The sequence below is a fragment of the Sceloporus undulatus genome, chromosome 6 (assembly GCF_019175285.1).
Source record: "Sceloporus undulatus isolate JIND9_A2432 ecotype Alabama chromosome 6, SceUnd_v1.1, whole genome shotgun sequence".
Taxonomy (NCBI): domain Eukaryota; kingdom Metazoa; phylum Chordata; class Lepidosauria; order Squamata; family Phrynosomatidae; genus Sceloporus; species Sceloporus undulatus.
In genome coordinates, this window is record NC_056527.1 from 54,030,295 (window position 1) to 54,056,339 (window position 26,045).

At 38.8% G+C, this 26,045-nt stretch overlaps 1 protein-coding gene across 3 annotated transcripts in view; it reads left to right on the forward strand.

Moving 5' to 3' along the window:
• The window catches only part of ATP2C1 (ATPase secretory pathway Ca2+ transporting 1), a 56,293-nt gene that overhangs the window by 14,678 nt on the left and 15,570 nt on the right, over positions 1–26,045 (forward strand). For all 3 annotated transcript variants that reach the window (XM_042472069.1, XM_042472068.1, XM_042472070.1), the window contains 15 exons: positions 2,224–2,313; positions 6,354–6,389; positions 7,472–7,533; positions 11,011–11,119; positions 12,981–13,136; positions 13,659–13,727; positions 14,493–14,568; positions 14,683–14,749; positions 15,790–15,914; positions 17,680–17,777; positions 18,915–19,010; positions 19,100–19,189; positions 21,986–22,090; positions 23,652–23,808; positions 24,959–25,129. In XM_042472069.1, the coding sequence (XP_042328003.1) occupies positions 2,224–2,313; positions 6,354–6,389; positions 7,472–7,533; positions 11,011–11,119; positions 12,981–13,136; positions 13,659–13,727; positions 14,493–14,568; positions 14,683–14,749; positions 15,790–15,914; positions 17,680–17,777; positions 18,915–19,010; positions 19,100–19,189; positions 21,986–22,090; positions 23,652–23,808; positions 24,959–25,129 (1,507 nt within the window). The remainder of the gene's footprint in view (positions 1–2,223; positions 2,314–6,353; positions 6,390–7,471; positions 7,534–11,010; positions 11,120–12,980; positions 13,137–13,658; positions 13,728–14,492; positions 14,569–14,682; positions 14,750–15,789; positions 15,915–17,679; positions 17,778–18,914; positions 19,011–19,099; positions 19,190–21,985; positions 22,091–23,651; positions 23,809–24,958; positions 25,130–26,045) is intronic.

A 26,045-nucleotide genomic window follows, 5' to 3' on the forward strand; every position in this document is an offset into this window, starting at 1 on the left:
CCCACACATTGCAAACTGAGGTTTCTGAGAGACACTGAGAGCTTAATGATGGCATGCAGCCCACAAAAGGGTTCTGCTGTTTAAGTTTATAAATTTTCAAAATGTGGAATTTTGGAATATTAATCTTGGTTTTACAGTTGGATGGGGTCTCCAAAGTCATAGTCCAGTGCCCAGACCCCTGTGTCATGCAGGCTCCCTTAAAATGTTTCTCATAGCTCAAGTATATTAAAGTGTTTTAAAACTTCTAGTGTTTGTTTTTATACCTGTAGTGTTGATGAAAGAAACTCTTAACTCGTATCATCTTGCACTGTAAACATAGTCTATACGGATGATGCAAAAATACTTCCAAATGTTCATGTCCTTTTGATGAAATAATTTCTTAGCACATTAAAACACTGTGTCAAAAAACAAACCCAAATCTATCAGCCACCACAAATTTATTCTATTTTGGGACTTTATTGCAACATTTTTGTTTTGGAACCAAATATAATGAATTTTGCAGAAGATGCTAAGGCCCATGACAGGTTGAGTCTCCCTTATCTGGAATTCTGAAATCCTCCAAAATTGTCTACACAGGTGGCTGAAATAGTGACACATTTGCTTTCTGATGGTTCAGTGTGTACAAACTTTGTCTTGTGTACAAAGTTAAAAATATTATGTATAAAATTACCTTCAGAGTATGGCCTGGAGCAGATGGCCAAGAAAAAGCAGCTCTGTAAGCCAGTGGAAACTCACTCTCTGCACGGCCCACTCCCAAGGCAGGCCAAACATCCATGGGCTGTCCGCACAGTGTGGCATCAAGCCACATTTTGTGGTTGTTTTGTTTGTCACCTGCCCACCATGCATGCACATCATTGCACAAGCACTGTCTGCAACCTCCAGTTACCACTTTGTTCCTGCCCAGATGCCATTCCATTTGATGCCCGCCCATATATTCGGCCATACAGTTGCATGTGCGATGCACTGCCTGTATAATGCATTGGTGTGGCAAGTGATACATTGCCAAACCACAATCATGGAGGCCTCTCATACATGCCCCCTTCATCTCATTTCCTCCCCACCCCCCCAGTTGAACTGTTTGGTTTGTGTATGTTGTAATTACATCCATTGCATTATCAGTGACCTGCTCTGTTTGATGTTCATTCACTTTTTTGCTTTGCCACAGTCCTGCACTGGTGCGGCTGTTCATATGCCAGTATGATGATCCACATTTTCCGCTTTGAGTAGGAGTATTGTAGCTTCATTTTGCATTGTTTTTTAACCCAGAAGCACAGCTTCATTTTGCTTTCCACCCAGTTTTACGTTGTCTAGACAGCAAGGCTTCAAAGTGGTTAGAAACTGCTGTATTTGGCCGGTATGATGAACCCTATGTGTATAAGGTATATTTGCTGTTCTTTGTCGACTCCAATTTCTGGCGACCCGATCATGGTGTTTTCATAGCAAGTTTCTTTCAGAGGGGGTTCGCCATTGCCATCCTCTGAGGCTGAGAGAGTGTGACTTGTCCAAGGTCACCCAGTTGGTTTATGTGGTTGAACCAGGATTTGAACCCTGGTTTCCAGAGTTATAGTGCCACACTCAAACCATGATACCACACAGGTGTAAACAAAACATAATTGAATTCCATGTTTATACTTAGGTCCCATGATCTCTTATTATATATATACAAATATTCCAAAATAAAAAAAATTACAATTATCCAGAATCCAAAACACTAGAAGTCTCAAGCATTTGGGGTAAGGGAGACTCAACCTGTACTCTGTGGACATCAATAGTGGACTGTACTGCATTTATTCATTTTGGTAAAAAGATTTTAATTTGCTACCCCAGACTGTGGAATAACCTGCCTGAAGAGATACAGCAGCTAAAACCCCTGACAGTTTTTAAAACAACAATAAGACGCATTTCTTCCAGCAGGCCTACCCAGTCAATTTTAAAACATGACTTTTTAATTTGTATACTTTAAAGAATATACCCATATGAGTGTACTTCAATGGTTTTATAACATTGTATTTTAACTGTTGGTTTTATGTGTTTTCTTTTTAATTGTTTGTATTTTAATATGCTGTACCCTGCCTTGAGGAGAGGTGGGAAAGAAGTAAACATGTATTATTATTATTATTATTATTATTATTACAATTGTATCATTATTATTATTAGAGTACTAGTATTACTAGTAGTTTTAATTGTGTTCAGGTTTGTGAAATCTATCCTTTTAATTTCCAGTTTAAAAACCCTCTTATTATGCTTCTCCTGGCTTCCGCTGTCATCAGTGTTATAATGCATCAGTTTGATGATGCCGTCAGTATCACTGTGGTAAGATTATTAAATTTCTTTGAACTTCAATAAAGCCTTAAGATTAACCTTTCTTTTTACATAAAAATTCCAAAGGAAACTAAACATTGCCCAGATGTCTTAATGTATTTAACATAAAGAAGACCCGATCTGCTTTTCCAGTTCCTCATTTCCTTCAGATTAATGGGATCCTTGTCAATTCTCTTCCCCAAACCACTTCATTTCCCACGTGATTCCAAACTTTTCATTATCCCAAATTGTGTATACATTCTTCTTATAGGCACAATTTTGCTTTTTGTGATTGAGCCTTAAAGGGATTTTCCTCTTCACCTTCTAATCTTACTTACGTAAGGAACAGATAATTACTTTGGTTAAGGCAATATATTTGATTACAGTGAGATATATTTATTACTACCAGATAGAGATTTGAAGAGTTTATAATCTTTGCATACTTAAATGTAGCACAAAACAGTTTAATGAAGAAAGTCTGTAGAAAATTATTTTCAGTGCTTTTCACTGGTAACTTTGGTGGTATCCAGACCGGCGCAAAGCAACCCTAGTACATGGACGCGGCGTTGTAATGGCGGTGCCCTTTCTACATGGGCACCACCATTATGACGTCACAGCCGCACCACGATATGGACGTCGCGGTACGGACGTGACCTTGTGGCGCCCTTTCAGCGGCGCCAGAAGGAGCTCCATTTCAGGGCTCCTTCGGCTGCGCATATTGCTGGCGCGGCCTTCAAACGGCCGTGCCAGCGATACAAAGAGAAAGGGGCTGAGTGGCCCCTTTCTCCCTTTCCCCACCACTGTCAGGGTGTCCTTGGAGCATGAAGCCCCAAGGACACCCCTTTCCAGGCCGCGGGGAAGCAGCTTTTTGCCGCTTCCCAGAGGCCAGGAAATGTGGCGGATTGGGGCCTCTGGGGCTGCCACTGTGGTAGCTGAGGCCCCAATCCGTCGGGGAAAGGGGCGGTCTGTATCCTGCCATTATTCCTTTCTCTATACAACAATCTTTTCAGTATTTTCACTGGGCTGCATGCCAAGTTGTGGTTTGAAAACAACACACACATTATTTATTCTCTCCTTTCTTCCAGAGACATAACTGATTGTCCTGCATAAAGCCAAAGTAATTTAAGGCACTGTTTAATTACATAGCTTCCAGTTAAAATTCAAAGACCTTTAATAAAGGCAGTTTAAACATAATTTAAAGGAAGTCTAGAATTTATGATTAAAGCATGTGTGCTTCGTTAGGTTATTAACCAAACTTTGATCCTTGAACCATCGTGCTGGCAGGCATCCATCGTATATCACTCTGTAAGAGTGGATAAATGATATAAACTACAAAGAAATGCAGACTAGAAGGCTTTGAATGTCAAATGAGCTGATTTGCACTTGTTTCTAGTGCTAGAAATCTGAAGTGACATTTTGTAACCAGCCTTTTACTATCTGATTCTAATCCAGGATTATTCAAATACCTTTCAGTGTTAATCTTTTTAAACCTAAAGGTTATGCCTGGATTGCCTAACTAAACCATACTTCATACTATTAGTGTCCCAGCAGAGGCTTGATTTCGAAATGTTAACTATGTATTCTTGAGAAGTATACACATAAAGTTGAAAGTGGATTAAACTTCTTCAGCTCATCACTTTTCCTCACTGAATTTGGATTAAATATTTGAAATACTTGAAATATTTAAAAGAATGGTCAGTAAAACTGATAGATATGCTTGAGTTAGATAAACTTACTTGCAGTTTCAACAACTATTCTTTAACTGAAGTAGAGAAAGAGTGGTTACCAGTGATAAAATTCTGGGAAAAGAATTGGCAGGCTCTGATTATATAGTGTCTAACAGTCAAATGGAAAATTACACTGAACCTAATATGACTTTAAACTCAGCAGAATAGTTTGTTTTCTTTCTCTTTTTAAGTTTTGTATATATTGAGAAAAAGATCCGCTTAAGAACAGTCAGCAATTTATAGAACCGTTGCGATAGAATGACACACAAATTAGCCAAAGGTAGAAAGCATTATAAGTTAATGGCCAGGAGGAAGTACCAGGAATACTTATAACTTGTGAAGAATTATGTTAAATACATCATGTTACATCCTTGTAAAAGAATAATACCTATTAATTATGCATATGTTATATTTGATGTTGGTTTATGTATTTTTTAATTTGTTAAAAATATAAAATATTTTAAAAATATATTTGAAACAGCCTGTTACTGTCTTCATTTAGGTGAGGGGTTGGAAATGTGTGGACCTCCAGATGTTATTGAACTGAAATTCCCATCGTTATTTACCATTGGCTATGCTGGCTTGTGCTATTGGGAGCTGCAGTTCAACAACATTGAGAGGGGTGCTGTATTCCTAACCAGTGATAATAAGGTTGAGGGAAACTCTTTCAAAAATAATTACTTCCATCATGATTGGTAAGGGCAGTGTTCTCTGAACATGCAGTTATTCAGTGTATGGAACTGAGAGAGGAGCGATGTCTTGGCTGTTTTCTTCCTTCAGTGTCTGTTTTATTTTCCTTCCTTTAACTGAAACACATGCAAAAGAATTAATCTGCTCCAGTTCCAGTGCTGGAGTCTATTTCCAGGAGACCCATGGATCCTTCTTATTCACAACCATTTGCAGTGTACCCACTACCACATCCCCAGTATACCCACTCTTTGAGTTCTGAGTCAAAGAGGGACATCCATTGGTGATTTCCTTGAGGGCACGGCATGGAAGACCCAGGTTCTGTCATCTTATCCAGTCAACCCCACAGTCCCACTCTTTGCTCTTAGCTGGTCAGTACTGTAGCCCTGGGATGCTGTCCCAGGTATTATTGACTTACTACTTTGGCATGTTACTAAATAAAACAAAAAATTATTGCACTTTATTTTTGTTGCATTAAATAAAATAATTTTATGTGACTGGAAGATTGGAGGAATAATATCTACCACCATGTTTTTGGAACCTTATGGTTTTGAGTGAGTGGCTGCAGTACTGGCATTTAACCACTGCACCACCAGGGCTCATTTTATATATAATATATGTATTAAAATATTTATATCCCATCTTCTATCTGATTACCTCAGGTTTTATACAATAAAACCTGGTTAATACAGTATAAACAATAAAAAAAATTTTTTAGGGCTAAAACATATTAAACAATTTGAAAAGTAAAAAAATAAAGACAGATTAAAACTGTTTAATATAATTTAAAATAATATAAATGTGATCATTTGTGTAAAACCAATTAGGTCCCAGAGCCTTTAGTGAACAACCAGCTTTTTACTCGACACTGGAATGATGTCACATTGGTGCCAATTGGACCTCCCATAGGAGAGTATTCCATAACAGGAGTAAACCTGTGTGCTTCATTGAACTACTAGAGGCTCTTACCTTTCGCTGTACATACCATGTGAACAATATGGACTGAAATATTTCCAAAGCTATTTTATTCAGTTATCACTCACTTTGTATTTTATCATATGCAATGATTTTTTTTTTTTTTTTTGGCCTGGTTCTTGTCAGTGAGTTAGGATTGGTGTCACCTGACGCCGTCACTCATGGGGGGGCTTGTAGGGGCAGGACTTTTAGTGTGCAATTTCTGGTGCAACTTCTGGTGTGCACGGAAGTGTGAGCGCACAGCTGGAGATGCCGCATGCGCCCCAGGGAGCAGCCGTGGGGCGGGCTGCAGATCCCCGCATGTCCTGGGGAAAGGCCAGGGAGCAGCCCTGGACAGGGCAGCAGAAGCTCAGTGTGGCTGCAGAGAACCCCACAGGGGGTGGGGGACCAATGGGTCTCACCCTGTTTCTGGACTGTCACCTGGTGCAGTCAGTACCCCACACCCCTCCAGTGATGCTATTGGTTCTCATTAATGTATAAAGGTCTAAATGTATGTGTATGTACGTTTGACATTCAGTTTGCCACCCTGAATCTCAGCAAAAAAAAAAAAAAAAATAGTTGAAAGTATTTACATCCATTTAAGTGCTCTTGCTTAAAATAATGTACACAAATGTAACCTGTATACTTGACTAAACCTTGTTTTCTTTTCTTCTTTTCTTACAGGCAATACTTATTGTTGTTACAGTTGCCTTTGTTCAGGTAAAATTTTTTTGCTCACTTTACCTCTAGAGTGAACTCTTTAGAAAAGCTGGACTTACCAGTCATTATCAGTATTTAACAATTTTTAAGAAATTAGTTTAATGTTCCTCAGGTATTTTAAAGTGGGATGAGCTAACCAGGCCTTGCTTTTCTCCTCAACAACAGATCACAAAGAATATCATATCAGTAGTTAACATTGAGGCCAAAATACACCAGATTCCATCTGATCTTGAAAGTTAAGCAGAGTCAGCACTGCTTAATACTTGGATGGGCGACTGCCAATGGATCCTGGATGGGAGACTCCTGTAGGCTATGTTTCTGAGGAAGGAACTTTCAAAACTACCTCTGAGTCTTCCTTGCCTACTAAAATCCTCTGAAAAATTTGTAGGATCTCCATAAGTTGACAGGAAACATGAAGGCCTTTGCATGCACACACAGAGGACACTGAAGAAGTTTATATTTTATACATTCATTTTTAATATCAGTGTAGGTATATATAAGCAGTATGTATCTCAATAAAAAGTAAGCATGAAATATGTGAAGAGATAGGAGTCATAACAGTGTACTGTTGGCCTCACTAAAAATGAAAAAAACTCTGGAAATTATGAAAAAAGAACCTCTTTGTGAGACCCATTCAGTAACATATTGGAGCCCACAGTTTGAACAGCACTGAAAATGGTGTACCTGCTAGAAACTTTGGGGTGAAACAAATGGCCCTGAAGGGTCGGTGTGATGCCGCCCATTAGAAAGCTAGTTTGGAGCCACGGCAACTGCAAGCCAGGGCCCCAATCCAGCCAGCTTCTGCCCCAAATAGGAGCGAAAAAGGTCATCTTCTACTGGGGATGGAAAAAAACTACCCCTTTGCTTCTAGAAGTGGCTTTTTTTCTTCTTACATGTTGTGGTTGTCCTATATTGCTGCTACATTAATAAAACATTTCTGAATTTCAGTCATTTGGAACATACAGAAAATGAGGAATGCTGGTGACAAATAGTCAATCAAACAAGTTCACTTGATCTGATACATTAGACTTTGAGAATTCTTTTAATTCTTTTGTTATTATTATCTATTTATACATCTGCAGGAATACCGTTCAGAAAAATCTCTTGAAGAATTAAATAAACTTGTACCTCCAGGATGTCACTGGTATGATATAGCTTATTATTCAGACTCTTTACTTAAGTAATGTGGCTGAATATGCCTTCTTGATAACATATTATACTAGATACTTGCACCTATGTAGTATGAGAGTACAGTGGAAGTAAGACATGAGAAGCCAAGGATCTGTGGGAAACCTAGCTTATTGCGGATAAGTTTTATCATGGTACGTGATAACTGGTCACTCCCACTTGTAGCAGGAGAGTTGAACAAATTACAGAGCTTGTCCTCATGATGATCATCTCATGCAAATCTAGCTGCAGCTGCTTGTCTAATTTGTTTCTGTGCCAATAAACCAAATGTACAATCCACAGTTCGTTTTAGATTTGCTTATTATGCCTTTGGTTTATTGGGAAAATTAACAATTTACTTAGCATTATATACAAAAGTTAGTAGTTTGTTCAGCCTTCTCCACTGCAAATAGGAACTACTGGATTTCATACACCAGCACGGTGCTTATAACAGATAAGCCAGGTCCTGCAGTTCTCTGGCAGAGTTCCCTGACTTACCATGTGTGAACCCGGTACTTAAAGAGCAGCACTGTTAAAATGTCTTGCATTTTTGGAAAACTACTGTGAATGTTGAGAAAATTATTTTTCAAAAGCGTACAGTATTCAATATTATTTTCATGATGTACTACCTTTTTAGTCCTTTAAAAAAATCAATTTTTCTTTAATGCCTGTGAGCAGAGGAATGCCTCATAAATATTATATATGTGTGTGTATGTGTGTGTGCACACATAAGTACAGTGGTACCTCGGGATACGAAATACCCAGGTTACGAAATTTTCGGGATACGAAAAAATCCCATTGGAAAACATTGTTCCGGGTTACGAATGTTTTTTCGGGTTACGAAAAAACTTTTGGTGCTTTTCGGCGCTATTTTACACGGAATCGCGGCTTTTCCCCATTAGCGCCTATGGCATTTCGGCTTACGAAGGCTTTTCGGGTTACGAAAGCGGCCGCGGAACGAATTAATTTCGTAACCCGAGGCACCACTGTACTGCAGAGATCTTCAAATTGAGAATTGGCTTTTTGAGGTTTCTATATATGTAAATAATATCGTACAAATGTAAATTACTGCTTGGTTCATAGGTATTAATTTATATTAGGTTGAATCCAGACTTAGCTATGTTTAGGATAGAGCCATTGAAATCAACGGGGTTTCAGTTAGGGGCAAAACAGACCACCCTGAAGGGGCAACATCTGAAGACAGATTGAGGCCATGGCAACCTCATGCCATGGCCCCAATCCGCCTTTTTGCTGGCCAAAAGAAACAGCAGAGAGACACTCCTTTTTGTGCTGGCAAAAAGTTGGCTTCTTCCCCCCCCCCACCCCCCGTGAATGGGATCCAGCTTTCTGGTGCTCTGGGGGCATGTGGCATGTAAATGCCACACTGCCGAAGTTCCTGGAAATTGGCCCACATGTGGGCAGGCAGGCAGCTAGAAATCAGCTTCCAAGTAGCTTTAGAGCGTGTGGCATCAAAAGACTGTGTTGTGAAGCTGCCCAGATGGCAGCGCAAAGGGGCAACTGGGGTCCTCAAGGAGCCATTCTGTCTCCCATGCTATTTAACATTTACATGAAACCGCTGGGAGAGATCATCCGGAGACATGGGGCGCGGGGTTATCAGTACGCTGATGACACCCAAATAGTCTTCTCTATGTCTCCGACTGATGCAGTGACTGAGGATGGCGTCTCTCCTCTCGTGGCCTGTCTGGAGTCAGTAATGGGCTGGATGAGGGAAAACCGACTCAGACTGAATCCAGAGAAAACGGAGGTACTTGTGATAGGTTCCCCTGGTCCAGGAATGGCAGTGGTTCCACCTGTCCTGAACGGGATCACGCTTCCTGTGAAGGACTCCGTGCGCAGTCTGGGGGTGCTTCTTGACTCGTCGCTTCACCTGACAGCTCAGGTGAATGCGACGGTCAGGAGCACCTGTCATCAACTTCGGCTTATTCGCCAGCTGCGTCCATACCTGGCCCAGGGGGACCTTGAAACAGTGGTACACGCTCAGGTAACCTCGAGATTGGACATCTGCAACGCACTCTACATGGAGCAACCCCTATACCAAACCCGGAAGCTTCAGATAGTGCAGAATATGGCAGGCAGGCTGGTCACTGGTACTGCCAGGGCCAGCCACATTACACCAGTGCTAAAAGATTTGCATTGGCTGCCTATTTGCTTCCGGGCACAGTATAAGGTGTTGGTGATGACCTATAAAACCCTAAATGGCTTGGGCCCAGGATACCTGAAGGACCGCCTCTCCCCGTACATTCCGCCCCGCACCCTCAGAACGTCTGGGCAGCAATTACTTAGGATTCCAGGGGCTAGGCTTACCTCAACTATGAGGAAGTCATATTCCATCGCCGCCCCGGCCCTATGGAACACGCCCACTGAGCTCCGCTCGGCCACCTCCCTGGCTCAATTTAGGAAGGATTTAAAAACCTTCCTCTTCCAAGCTGCATTCCCTGCCTGAAATTGCCAACTGACCTCCCTCCTCCTTTTGGCTGGCAAGAAGATAGGCTAGTGGGGTTTTTTTAATTGTTTTTATTGTATGGAATCTGTGGTTATTGTAATTTTGATTTATTTGAATCTGGGTATACTGTTGTGCTGTTTTTACCATGTTGTACACCGCCCTGATCTTTGGAAGGGCGGTTATATAAATAATTTATTATTATTATTATTATTATTATTATTATTATTATTATTATTATTATTATTATTTTGCCCCCTAGTCATGTTTACAAAGTTTCACTGGATCTACTCTAAGTAAATCCTCAGAACATTATTGTGTAAAAAGATAGTATTATAGTGATTTCTCTCCCAAAAATGGATTTCATTCCTTTGGCAAGTAGACCAGATTTAACTCTGAAAATCCTGCTGTTAAAAGAAAAATTATGTTGAGCTCATATAATTATATAAGAAGTGACTTTAATGTAGGAAAGTGTATACTTAAGGCTCAGAATGTAGAATGGAGCTGCCATAGGGACTTTAGACAAAATCTCAACCCAGTGAAGCAATCAGATTTTATCTTGTTCTGTGTGCAGAAGCTAGCTGAAGTCTGCAGTTCTTTCAGCTTATGTGATCATAAGAGACCCCAAGGACCATCTAGACCAATTCCTGCTATGTAGGAATACATGTTCAAAACACTCCTGAGAGATTGTGATCTAACCTTAGATTAAAAACATTGCAAGGAAAAAAGTCTACTACCCTCCAAGGCAATATGTTCCACTGTCAGATAGCTTTTACAGTAAGAAATTCTGCCTAATGTTTAGGTGGAATCTCTGTTCTTGCAATCTGAACCTGTTGGTTTGTGAAGTAGCAAAAAACAAGCTCACTTCATTCATCTTGTTCTATTCTAGCTATTAGATCCAGAGGTATTTTATTTTTTCATTCTCAAAATAAATATAAACAGTTAAAGTATTCTAAGTTTTCACTTTATTACCCCTTACTATATTGTCTACAGTGTTCGAGAAGGTAGAGTGGAACATACACTTGCAAGAGACTTGGTTCCAGGTGATACTGTGTGCTTGTCAGTGGGAGACCGAGTTCCTGCTGATCTACGCCTATTTGAGGTACGTAATCATTATATTCATATTAAACCATAGTTCATCTTTTCAATGGAGTGATTTAGCAGATAATAGTAGTGACTTGAATTAACATGGTGTGTGTATATGTGCCTTCTAGTTGGCTGTCGATTTATGTAGATGCCCTGAATTTTACAGGGTTTTCTTTGGCAAGGAATACCTAGAGGTGGTTTTGACAGTTCTCTGAAATACTAACTTTAGCCTCTTTAAAATATAAATTCCTAAGAATACAGTGGGTATCCACTGGGGTTTGGTACCAGGACACCCAGTGGATAACAAAATCTGTGGATACTCAAGTCCCATTAAATACAATGGTATAATGAAATGGTGTCTCTTTTAGATTGTAAGCCTGAGGGCAAGGAACCGTCTGATATTTTTAAAACATTTGCAAGCCATGGATGCTAGAATCAGTCTGTGGATAAAAAGTCTGTGGATAAGGAGCGCTGACTGTACTTTAGCAAACAATTTTATTTAGGAGATCTGATTTTTATACAGAATCTTTCTCTTTTCTCCATCTTCGAATTGGAGCATGCACAGATGGCTATGCCCCATTCTCGCCAATGGAGACACATGCACACAGTGTGCCAATGTGGTTGCATGTGTGTCATTGGAAACAACAGTATTTGAGGTCCCTTTGATTTTGCCATCTGTGGGGCAGAACTCCTATGGATAAGGAGAGCCAACTAAGTGCTTGCGGTTATATCAGTGATAAATATGAAATTAAGAGCTAACCACTGGATATTTTGTGACATGGATCATCCAGTGTCCTTCAGCCTTAGCAGGATCACAGGGCCATGTATATCACCTTGAACGTACTGAAGAAAAGGCTGAATATTAACAAATGTAACAAATTAATAGGGGACATGTAATGGTATCTAAATATATATGTTTATACAGTATAGGTTTAGATAGTTTTCAACTGTTATAACTGCACAGAGTTTGAAAGAGTTACTTTTTTGGAAGACAATCCCAGAAAATCCACCATAATGTAGGTGTAGTCGAAACATTTTTTTCCATATTTTGTAATTAGGTAATTCTAATTCAAAGTACATCTTTAGATTTAGCTAACATGCATTAACTCATAGATTTTCTTAATTTTATGCATGTCTATAATCTTAAATAGTCAAATCATAAATGAATTAGATAAAGAATTTTGTATCACTACTTTGACAGATTTATCAATTCAAAAGGTGAAGTTTCTTTCCCTAAAGCTGTATAGCATCCTATACCATTCTGTGTGCTGATTTAGTAGCTCATAATTTGTGTGCTTTACATTGATGCTAAATATATAATTGATCAGGGAGAAATGACTAAATAGATTTCACTAGAAACCTGTAAATACACTTGTAGTTAGAAATTCAATATGGGTTAATGAAATCTATATTGCAGAGTGAGTTCTACAATAAAGATGGCATAATAAGAATATCTTCAGGAAAATTGAAATTCCTTTCCTTTTTTCAAAAGCAGTTGGCCAAATTTGAGCACATTTGTATTCATTCTTCATTGGTCCAAAACACAATGGAGACATAATCCATTTTGAGACCGCTTAACTGTCCTGCCTCAGTGATAGAGAATTGAAGTGTATTGTGGCACCAGACCTCTCTGACAGAGAAGGTTAAATGGCTCACAAAACTACATTTCCCAGAATTTTGTAGCATTGAGCCATGGCATTTAAAGTGGTCTCAAATTGGATTATTTTTCCAGTGTGTTTTGACCTATTGTCTCCTAAAAAGAAGGTCAGAACAGTCTACATTACACTTTGGAGAATTTTAACCTGCTCAGCATATCTATTTATATTTTTATAAGGTGAGAAATTTAATATAAGCATATTATCTTTTTGCTTTCAAAGGCTGTGGGTCTTTCTGTTGATGAGTCTAGTCTGACAGGTGAGACAACTCCTTGCTCTAAATGCACTTCACCTCAGCCAGCTGCTACCAATGGAGACCTTACTTCAAGAAGCAATATTGCTTTCATGGGGACACTGGTTCGATGTGGGAAGGCAAAGGTATTTTTCATCAAATAGTAAAACAAGTAAAAAAAGTAAAATAATTATAATAAAACAAGTTAAAATTGTGAATTTAAATGTATTGAAATATCTTTAAATGTGTTTTATGGACAATCAGTACAATTAATAGCATATTATCCATTTACTAGGGATAGCTAAAAAGTTGAAAATGGTATACAAGCCAATTCTTTTGTGTGGTACATAGTGCCTGTTGGTTGTTGGGATTTTTATGAAGACTACTGGAATAGGTCAAATTTAGGTCAAACATTGATCAAATTTAGCAAAATATTTATCGTTCGCTTAGGCAAGCGTTTTCTGATGCTAATGTAACACAGATTAGTTACTCTAACTATTCTGGGAATATGAATACCTGTTTTTACACATTTTAAACTCAAAATAGCAGGGGACCATGGCCTTTTAAAGGAAAACTAAAGTCACCTTACCCTAAATTAAATTAAAATTCCTAAGTACCCTAGTCTGCATTTGCAAAAATTGTGATTTACTTGTGTTTTTATTTTGTAGGGGATTGTTATTGGAACTGGAGAAAACTCTGAGTTTGGGGAAGTTTTCAAAATGATGCAAGCAGAAGAAGTAAGTTGTTATTCATGAAGAGCAATAAACTCTAGTTCTTCCCAAAGTTAAATGTTTTTGCATGCCTTGGCAATTTAAAACTAAAATCCATTTTGATACTATATCTTTAAACATACTAAATCTTCCTCATCATTTATGTATGGAAGCATGGTTAAGATTAATGTAGAAATCTTTCCAAAAATTGTACTGAATTTGAAGAGTGCAGTAATAAGAACTTAAGATACTGAATTAGACTGAAAATTTTCTTCCCTCCACACCTCAGTAGATGTTTCAGAAAGTGTTATGGGGAGAAAAGATTGGCAGTGATGAGATAAAGTCCCTACTGCCACTGATTACAGTCCCCCATCTGCCTACCCAAGCATGTGTATAATAATATGCCAGCTGAGGAAATGCTTCATATGTTTGGTGAAGTAGACTCAAAGAACTTGTGCATAATAAAAGTTCTCTTTAAGGTGCCACAAGACTCTGCTGTTACAGAGATATAGGGCATTCCTCAGGTTGTTGCCAGTAGCTGAGCTTAGTCTGCAGCATTTACAACGTTTTAATCCTGTCCTCTTAATTCCAATGGCAGGTGATTCATAAAGTAATAATTTAAGAAATGCATTATGATTTCCAGAAGGGTAATTGAGCTAATCTGTTCCAGAGCATTATGAACAGAATACAAAATTAATACATTAGTAGAATTAGTAGAAATATGTAGTCCAACAAAGCTACACATTAATATAATTGAATAAAACCTTTTCTTTTCCCTCCCATGTTATCAAGGCTCCAAAGACACCTTTGCAGAGGAGCATGGATCTATTAGGGAAACAACTTTCCCTGTATTCCTTTGGTATAATTGGTAAGAGAATAGATGCTTGACTGAGCTCTAGCATCCTGGGATAGTCCCAGCTGATTGTGGGAGGTCTGTAGATATTTGAGCAATAATTGATTTTTAAATGTTCAATTTTTATAGGAATAATTATGTTGGTTGGCTGGCTACAAGGAAAGCATATCCTTGATATGTTTACCATAGGTGTGAGGTAAGAATTCTTTGTATTATAGTGCATTCTATGCCTTAATTCGTGTCACATATTGAAGAAGTATTGGGTGGATTTTGTCAACAGGGAAAATAGAAGCATTTATCATCTTCTATCTTCTCACAGAAATAGAATCTGGTTAGTAGAGGGGTTGGCTGCTAACAAAATCTTACTGTTATAAAGAGATAGTTTTGTCTGCTTAAAAACTGGAAGACTGATGGAGGGTTTACTTATTGAACTCTTCAGGATATCATAAGGTGATACACAATGTAGAGGGGCAGGTTAGCAGGGATATACTTCTGTGATGTAAAATGTGAAACAAGGGCAAGTATTATAATGTCATTAAGCAGAACGGTCTTTCCTATGCTGAGTCATTTCCCCCTAAGTATCACATTATCACTGGATTGTAAAATCTCAGCCGTCTGTCTGGTGTTGTAAGAAATGGCCATTTTCTTCAGCTTTAAAAGTAACAACTGCTCTAGTTCTAACAGATCCACAAAAAAGTCTTCAAGACTTCACTGGTTCTAGTGACATTTTAATAGTGAAGTTGCATTTGATTTCATTTGATCAGACCATGCGGGCTTATATGGCTCTTGCTTGTCTTCAAAATTTTGTCTTCACCATGCTGCTCCACATACACCCAAAATTAAAAAGATTATTTTTAAGGGACTGTGGAGCCATCTCTTTAAAATTGCCATGTCCAAATTCTCAGTAGTAATGATGAGAGTAAACATTTATAAGCCATTCAGATTGTGCTAGTGTTGAAAATTGTAATATTACTGTTGAGTAGAAATTGTATTGCTACATTACTTGTAAATTAAAAAGATGATGGCGTGTCGCATTTACAGGAGGACATGGAAGCTGAGGAAGAGTAACTCAATTGCCATCAAACCCTGTGCCCCACCTAGACTACACTTCACTTCCACTAGTGTTCTCTGTACCACCATTGAGAATCATTGCTACAAATAATACATCTTCTGTATTTTGCATGTACGCACAACTTTGAAATGAATAATTCAAGTATTTCCTCTTTAAAATTACAGTTTGGCTGTAGCTGCAATCCCTGAAGGTCTGCCTATTGTTGTAACAGTAACATTGGCTCTTGGCGTGATGAGAATGGTTAAGAAACAGGCTATTGTCAAAAAATTACCAATTGTTGAAACATTAGGTAAGAATAACCCAAATTTAAAGGTGTATTGTGAATATCTGAGTGTTAACTATACATAATAGCTTGAATATAAACAGTCTTGCAACAGATTTAAAGTGTTGTTTCATTCAGATCATGCCAGTCTCCTAGCATATTTAAGCATTGTAGGAATAGAGCCCATCCCTGTGTGGAATATGTGTCTAACTGTAATGTAATCTTGAAATCTGAAATTCATGTTAGTGTTATTTTTTAGCTGCTGTCAATGGGGCTGCCTTTGAATGTGGTCCAGAAGCTTTAGATGGTGCAAAATGCCACAGTCCAGATGTTAGTCAGGACATTTAGAACATTTCCAGTTCTGCATCAGTTGCATAGATGCAATTCAGAATCCTGGTATTGATCTTTAAGGCCCTAAACAGTTTGGACCAAGTTACTTAAAAGATGTCTTACACTCATGAGCACCTTTCCAGACATTAAGTTCAGTGGCCAGGGGTCTGTTTATGTGCCCCTCAGGAAAAATAGTAAGGTTAGTGAGTGTAAGAGAAAAAGCCTTCTCAGTGATGGACTCAAAGTTGTGGTATTCTTGGCGGGATATATTTAACACTTTGATTTTCCTTTAGGCCAGTCATGAAAACCTTTTTGCTTCAGACTGCTTTTAAATAGAAGTATAAGTTATATGCCATACAGTAAGAATGCTAGGTTAATGATATGATATGATGTGATATGATACTATATTATATTATATTACAGTGGTACCCCGGGTTACGAAATTAATTCGTTCCGCGGCGCCGTTCGTAACCCGAAAGATTTCGCAACCCGAAAAAGGCTTTCCGCTAGCGCTGGAAAGCCGCTAGCCGCGCTTCGCATTTAAATTTCGCGCCGAAACGCGCCGAAAAGAATTTCGTAACCCGAAAAATCTTTCGTTACCCGGAACAGTTTTTTCCAAGCTAACTTTTTCGTACCCCGGAAATTTCGTAACGCGATCAATTCGTATCCCGGGGTACCACTGTATATGGTAGTGTTTCTACTGTTCTTGTTTAATTTATTTTTGCATTCCTGTTGGTTTAATGTTTCTTTCAAGCTATCTTGAGAAAATACCTGTTTGCTTCCAGATTTAAATCATACATAGAGCAGGACAACTGAAATCAGTGGTACCTAAGTTACTATTGATTTTCTTGTCCTGTTGATATCAAAAGGTCAACTCTAAATGTGACTGTGGGGTCAAACAGACCAGCCAACCCTGCCACTGTCTGGAAAGGAATGTCAGCAAGGAGTGTGTTTTTCCTGCTCCTTTTGCAGCTCTATTTGTGCTGCATTAGCTGACCTTGGCGTGGCTTCTGGCTGATCCGTGTGCATGCATCATCTGCACCCCATGCCCCCAGATTGGCCCGAAGGCAGCTCTTTTTGCCCGTCTGTTTCGGGCCTATGTCTGGATGAAAGCCACAATTTTATAAGATGGTTTGCCAGTTTTCTTTACAGTACTTTTATTGAATTGTAGATACTGTATTTTAAAATCAATATATTCCACGATCAGACTGAGTAAATATAGGCTGTTAAGGGACTGTGTGTGGAATTGTTTAGGATTGTATCAAAGAATGCACTAAAATGGGCCATGCAAAGGAAAAAAAAAAAGAGTTGTGTTTGGCTGGGAAGAAGTTGATGGCCTGCTGCCTCATTTTCTTGACTTAGCCTAATCAAAGACTTTCTCAGTCCCTGCAATTCTGTGGTAAAATCATTTTGTCTAAACATGTCCTAGTCCCTGTTTGATTACCTTGTTCATGCTTTTTAGGCTGCTGCAATGTTATTTGTTCTGATAAGACTGGTACGCTGACAAAAAATGAAATGACTGTTACCCATATATTTACAGCAGATGGACTTCATGGTGAGGTATGTAGTGAATTATGTTGAATATAGATGATCAGATGTTCTTTATTTACAATAAGTGCCATTTTTCTGAGAAATTCTACAAATCCTGATATATAGTAGCTATTTGACAACTGACTTTGAGTCATATTTGCATTTGGTATTGTTACTTTCTGTTAGATGCATACCTTAATGAGGCAAGGGGATTTGAATGTGTCAGAGAGGCTAATCATGAAAAGACAAGACTGTATCAAAAGTCTCTACTTCTAGTAGGGTCATCCAAGGCAGAGTGCTCAAAGTGGAGAAATGAGGATTATTCCATCCTCTTCAAGGTGTGAAGGTCCCATCAGCAGAAGATAAGTGATAGTTTCAGTGGAGAGGTTGCAACAGACGCTCCAGAATGAAAATTGCTAGTTAGTAGCAGTAGTTGAAGGTGGTACTCCGTTTAGTAGAGACAATAGCAGTGGGACTTCAGCTAACTCTTATTACTTTTGTGCAGATGTTGTTACTGGTTAACAACTTGTAAATGTCTTTTATTGTGAAAATACTATTGTGAAATGATCTAAAATAAATCAAGATGAGTTGCCATCTGTAATTTGTTAATGAGTTCTTGTGCTGCTGTGACAAGCTGACTGGTTCTTCTTCAGCATTCTATCTACTTTCATTACAAAACTGAAATCTTGTCGTTTCTGGAGATCTTACAACCATTTTTAAATTTATTTAAAAACCATGTATATCCCTCCCTTTAGTCAAAAGGCTCCTGGAATGGCTTACCAGCAGTGAATTTAACTGTCCTTGGTCTTACAGACTAAATTGCATACAAGGAAAAGCAGACTGGGAGTTTAAGTTCAGAGCAGCTAAATCCTGGCATATTGAGGCCAGCCTGGTTAGTTTTCATTTGTCTCTGTGACCAGAGCCATATCAGTTAAAATCTGGAGGGACTGGGCCTAGGTATGATGGGAATGTGTCTTGGTGTTCTCCTTTATCCTCCATGGCACAGGACATTTTTTTTTGTAGTGAGAAAAGAAGCTTTTTAGGGAGTGATAAGGATTGCTGTTTCACAATTAACATCTTCTCATTCCCCCCCTTAATTCCATTTGCAAAATGCAGGGAGCAACAGTAAATTGCATTGTACAATTAATGTTGTCTATTTTGTCCCAGGTTACTGGAGTGGGCTATAACAGATTTGGAGAAGTTATAGTTGAAGGTGATATGGTTCATGGATTTAATAAACCATCTGTTAGCAGAATTGTTGAGGTAAGATCTTCCATTTAAAAAAAATCTAATTTCTTCTGAAATACAGACACCTATATATTACATGACAATTATTTACTTCTCATCTACAGGCTGGGTGTGTGTGTAATGATGCTGTAATTCGGAACAACACTTTAATGGGAAAACCAACAGAAGGGGCTTTAATTGCACTTGCTATGAAGGTAGGTGGTGTGTTAATGTATATAGTTCTGGAGTGCAACAGAGTCATTATTGGTTTATAAAGACATGTTTTTTGTTTATATTCCATGTGGCAATCTGTTAAAAACAAAACCAATAATTATTGCAAACTATGGACTGGTAAATTTACTGTAACATAAATGTTAGCTAGAGTCAATAGAAGCTCAAGCAGTGCAAAAACACAGAAAAAGGTGTGTCAGAATATGCTGTGCAGAGCCCAAGTGAATGCAGAATCCAGTCAAGTGAATAAGAAATCATTTTCACTCTGGCTTGACAGATGCTGTATACATACAGCAAGATGAAACATAAATAACATTAAAGAATAATAATTTATTTTCTATTGTGAGTTTTGTGGGATTTCTCAAAAAATGTCATAGTTTCAAAAATGTATTAAAGAATTCCCAAAATTGTATGTTGTTTCTTTTTGCCTATAGAGCTTTGAAAGTAAAAGATGTAATTTCTCTGTGTATAAGTTATAAACTAATAAATCAATTGGGGTGTTGCATGAGCAATAAAAGTTTTAGCTTTTGAAATGGTTCCATAGCTAATATGAATTCTTCAATAATACATTAGTAACATACATATTAACTGTTTTATAGCTTAGTCACATACTGGTCTGTAATAAAAAAAATTCTGGATGTATCTTGGTTCTTCGTGTGGGCAGTACTGGAAAATGCACAGTGGATGGAATGGGTGAAATAGGTTGGAAACCTAATGTAGTGTGGTGAATTTGATCTGAATGTGGTTAGGGAGGTGGAGTTCAGAGTGTGTTCAGCCAAAGATGTGGAAAAAACAAGCTGCAGCAAGTGAAGTAAAAATCTCTCCTGTTTGCCATTCAGACACAGTTAGGATTTTCATCTTGACCCACTTTTTGTTACATTTCATCGGTAGAAGTTTGCTGTAATGAATTGTCAAGACTTGACATGTTTAGGATTCCAGACTTACTTGAAAATACCATTGAACTAATTGATACTTCTTAATTACCCAACGTGTGATTGGGCTGTTTAAACGCTCCTCCTATTTTGCATAGTAAAAGTTATTATATCTTCTATAATAAAAGTTGCTGTGCTGTTTTTTTTAGAAATGTAGATGTGAAATGTTTTTAATGTACTGACAGTGTAGATATGCTTTAATGGTTTTTTTTAAAAAGAAGTGATACTTGGTTTAATGTGTAAGCTTCCTTGAGCTCTGATTCTTGAGAAAATGCTAGATATAAATGATTGTGGTGAAGGTGATGGTAATAGCGGCAGTAACAGTAGTGAGATTTACATTTCAGTATGCTTCAAACTGTGTAATACTTTGATTTACAGTTGTACTCACATTTTGACTCTGTTTGTGGAAGTTTGAAATTCTGTAACAAGAATTGTAGGTAATGTCTGTATCTTACCCATTCCACTAGAAATTTAAGAGTTCTGGCCTTCCATTCAGAGAGCCAGTGTAGTGTAGTGGTTTGAGTGTTAGGCTATGACTCTGGAGATCGGGGTTTGAGTCCTCACTCGGCCATGGAAACCCACTGAGTGACTTTGAGTGAGTCTCACACACACACTTAGCCCCCCAAAAAACCTTGCGATAGGTTCACTTTAGGGTCACCATAAGTTGGAAATGAGTTGAAGGCATATAACAACAACAAAGCCTTCCATTCACATATTGAACAGACATCTCTATACAGATTACACCAGATTCTTTCAGATCAGCGTCTTTATGTCAGTGGTTAGAAATGTTTGTCCCTCCAGGTGGTGCTGGACTGCAGCTCTGTTCATCCCTAGCCATTACAACAGATGCTGAGTAACACCAGGAGTTGTAGTCCAGCAACTTCTGGACAGTCATCCTTGTGTAGTCTGTGTTAATAGTATCTCTTACCACTCCATCACAGAACCATTCTAAATGGAATTGACTGTGTTGTGACACTGGAAGAAAATCTAAGAGATACTTTATTAAAGTAAAACTGACTGCAGTTCTAAAGCATGCTAAGATATTGTGAGCACATTTGAAAGTAAGCTTATTTGAAGCCAATCAAGTTTAAAACAGAGTAAATATAGTGGTCTGCTATGTAAAATAGATTGGTTGTATGTTACTACAGTCAACCCGCGCCACACGCAGGCTTCGTTTATGTGGCTTTCAACTTACGTTGAAGCCACGCTACAATTAAACAAATGGCACTTGTGGTCCATGACATGTGTGCCGTGCCATGTGCCCACAGCCCATTGTTTTCAATGGGGTGTAAGCATATGAGGTTTTTCCCCTTACGTGGGGAGGGAGGCCTGGAACGGATTCCCCGCATAAGGGAAGGGCTAACTGTATAAAATATGAGGATTATGCATATCAATATTCACCTGTGCAGAGTGAATCTGCTCTTGATTTTTTGCCACTCCTGCAGTTGCTTCAAGCTGAATGAGAGTTCTCCTGATGCTGGCTCTATGCCTTCAAACAGCAGCAAAGCTTGTGTTCAGCTCTGAGTAGCTGTGGGAGGAGTGGTGCTCAAATTTAGGATGAAAGTCACTGCCCCTATGGCACTGCACTCACTTCCTGCCCTGCCTATGCATCTGGGAGAACTCTATTTTTAATTCAGTACTCTATAATAAAGCAATATCTTGTGTTTACCCATGGTCCCTGTCTGAGTAACTGATATTAACCTGATTTTGGGTGTTACTAATATAAAATAGGAGCAAGCAAGTTGGGTACGCTTGCTGGCCACTAAAACAAAATGACTTAAGATTGACTATAGATATTCTGATTACAAAAACAGGGATTGAACCAGCAGATGTTCTTTGTTCTCACAGATGGGTTTAGATGGAATTCAACAGGACTACATAAGAAAAGCAGAATATCCTTTCAGCTCTGAGCAAAAATGGATGGCTGTTAAGTGTGTACATAGAACACAACAGGTATTTCATTTTCTGCAATATTACTTCAATAGTTTCCAGTACAGTGGGCCCTCCACATTCTCTGGGGTTTGTACAGGACCCTTGTGAAAGTGGAAAAAGCACAATTTAAAAAAACACTTTTTTTAACCTAAGAAAAGATATCTCTAGGAATCTCTAGGTCCTCAAGCACAACTCTATGATCAATATTAGCTAGATATTGATCATAGAATCACACTGGAAGACCTACAGATGCCTAGAGAAGTGTCTTCTCTAGGAATCTGCAGCGTATCTCTACAGTATTGCCAACTTCTAGCATCATACCGGAGGATCTAGGGTTTCTTAGAGAGATCATATCAATCAAATCCACGAATAAACAATGAACAAAAGTGAACACTGCAGATGTGGAGGGCCGACTATCATATATACTACCATTTTAATCTGCATTGACAGTTTAACTTATGCAGAGATTTACTATAATTTCAAACTTGTAGACAAAATTGTATGTACACTTACAGTGGTACCTCGGGATACGAAATACCCAGGTTACGAAATTTCCGGGATACGAAAAAATCCCATAGGAAATAATTGTTCCGGGTTACGAATGTTTTTTCGGGTTACGAAAAATTTTTTGGTGCTTTTCGGCGCTATTTTACACGGAATCGCGGCTTTTTCCCATTAGCGCCTATGGCATTTCGGCTTACGAAGGCTTTTCGGGTTACGAAAGCGGCCGTGGAACGAATTAATTTCGTAACCCGAGGGAGCAGTGTATTTAAAAGTAAATGCTCCACTGGATGAATACAGCTCTTCAGGGATGGAGTGTTACTTGGATTTTAAAAACATGCTGCTAATCAGTATATCCTATAGATCAGTGGTTTCCATCCTTTTATATGCCCCACATCCTTTGGAAATGTTTGTTGAACAATGAAGAAGTCTAATGAAGAAGTCTAATTTCTAATTTTTGAACCACAAATTGAACCACATACAATACTGCAGGTGAACAAATTGAATAGGGAAAAAAGCTTTCATCTCAATGCATAAATGCAAATCTAAATTGAGCAATTAGATTCTAATTTGTTCAGAAAAAAATGAGTGATGACTCATGAGTGATCACTCAGGACACAAGTCACTCTTGGTTGTATCCACTGGGGTTGCTTGGCACTCCAGATTGGGAACGCCTGCTATAGATGTTTTAAAGATGTAATCCTTATTGCAGAAACAACACAAATATAATAAAATGTTAGCATGAGAGAGAATGGTTTTTATGGTTCCTGTATAGTACCAGCCCATATTCTCAGATTTTCAGGTGTAGTCCATTCAGTTGGATGATGGAACAGTATTTTTGCAGACCATATGTATGTGTGCACTTACATATACACAGAACAAACAGGGAAATAATATTCAGACTTGTTTTTCCCCCTAAGTGGGAGTATTATGTGGTTTACACAGTAAATTACGTGGAGCATAATTCGTTGTAAGTAAATCAGAAATGATTATTGGCAAACTAAAAAAGCTTTCAAGTTATATAATGACAGAGTTGAGGCAAAGGACAGGGCACCATGTGCTAACATATTTGTTCTTTTAGGACAAACCAGAAATTTGCTTCATGAAAGGTGCTTATGAGGAAGTGATTCGATATTGTACAACATACAATAGCAAAGGACATAGCTTACCTCTTAACCAACAACAAAGAGATCTTTATCAGCGAGAGAAAGCATCCATGGGCTCTGCAGGACTTAGAGGTAATACCATATCACAGAATCATTGTCACAGCAGGACAGCCTTTCGAAAACCAATTGCTTACTGTGCTCAGTGTAAGCAGCTCTAGATAGGCTGTGAATATTTCTTTTTCATTTGTTCCTATTTCTGTGACTTGTGTTGGTTTCCGATAGTATAGATTGTACTACTTAAATTTTCATATTTTAAAAAGAGAATATTTGATTTAATTTCCTAGACTATAGTGTGAGATTTCTAAAATTCCACAAAGAATTAATGCAGTTGTCAGACTTTGAAAAGTAACTTGATCAATCCATGTTAAGGAGACTTGTCTCTCAAACTTGAAAGATAATGGGTTGGTGGGGGGGGGGAACTAAGTTATGCTTAGCTTCCACTGAAATTAATGTGAAATGGTAGCTATGACTTAAATCCTATTACTTTCAGTAGGGACAAAATCATAAGTAATGTCCTTCACATGTCTACTCAAAAGTAAGCCCCATTGACTTCCATGAAACTCACTTTGAAAGTAGTAGATACAGGTTTGCAATCTCAGTATGGTTCTAACTCAACACTTGGAGAGTAAATGAACTCTCAAAATATAAGAGGAGAAGAGAATCTATACTACTAAACCCTTGCCACAGTCCCTGTGTTGGAAAAGTACATTGTATTCCCTATCTATTATACAGTCGATTACATCATGCTCAACTAACTGCATTCAGTAAAAGTGACATTTATTTATGGGAAGCTCTGTCCTTCCTGTGCAGTACATAACTATTTGTGGAGGTTACCATGTTGCACTGTGTGTGTGTGTGCACTATACATATACAGCGCACCCGCGTCATACGCGGGCGCGCCTTACACGGCTTGAGCATACGCACTCAAGCCACGGGGTGCACGTGGGGCGGAAGGGGCGGCACATCACATTCAATTCAATGGGTGTGTGCGCCCGTTGCGCCCCGCGCACCACCGTGCACGAGCCCCATTGTTTACAATGGGGCTTGAGCATAGGCGGAATTCGCCTTACGCGGAGGGATCCAGAACGGATCCCCGCGTAAGGCGAGGGCCCACTGTACTATAACTAGGTAATTAGTTATTCCAAGGGTTTGATGTATCATTCTGAACTTTTTGTTGCAAATCTGAAGGTAATCTCTTCTTTCCCTCTTGTGTATTTCAAAGTTCTGGCCTTAGCATCTGGTCCTGAGCTTGGACAGCTGACCTTTCTGGGTCTGGTAGGAATAATTGATCCTCCAAGAACTGGTGTAAAAGAAGCTGTGACAGCACTTATTACTTCAGGAGTGGCAATAAAAATGATTACTGGCGATTCACAAGAGACTGCTGTTGCCATTGGTATGACTGGACTTTTTTCATTCTGTAAAATACTAAGATAGTTTATTAGCACTGAATTACTGTGAAAAATGAGATCTTTCCAAAGATTTTGTAACAAAGCTAGGATCCAAAAAGCTGTCAGCAGTTCCATGAGCCCAAGAGAACCATCCAGTCTTGTTTGCAAAAAACACATGAAACGAAGCCAAACCAGCCCACAGCACACAGTGAACTGCTTCTGAAACTGAAGACATACTGTATATATTCATATATAATTCTAGACATTTTAGACAGTTTTTTTAAAAAAAACCTGAGTATACTTATCCACAGGTCAGTTTAACTCTTATATAAAAAAGGAACCATCCCCTCTTGAAAGGCAAGAATGTAATCTGTCCTTGAAGCACCCCCCAACTCTTCATCAATCCAGCCCTGAGTGTGAGCACAAACAATTGTGCCTGCTCGAATTTTGTAAGTTCTTTGGCACTGCTCCTTTGCTTCATCCTTTAGATCAGGGGTAGGCAACCTGCGGCCCGCGGGCCGGATGCGGCCCGGCGAGGCCTTGGGACCGGCCCCAGCCCGGTCCTGTCGCCGATTGCCACCGGGGCCTTTGGCCTCTCGCGCAAGGGGGCATGGTGGGGCAATTGTCTATAGAAGCCTCAGAAACATGCATTTATCTTAACATTTTTTTAAAAATCAGCAAATTTTTTTGCGTGTCCTCCACTTTTTTAAAAAAAAGTGTCCACCATTTGAAAATGTTGTCCTACATTTGTCCCAGTTTATTTATTTATTTAAATGCCTCTTAAAATTATTTATTTTTTTATTTTTTGGCTTCGGCCCCCCAGTTGTCTGAGGGACAGCAACCCGGCCCCCGGCTCAAAAAGGTTGCCTACCCCTGCTTTAGATCCTTTGTTATATGCCGCTATGTTTTACCATCAACGTA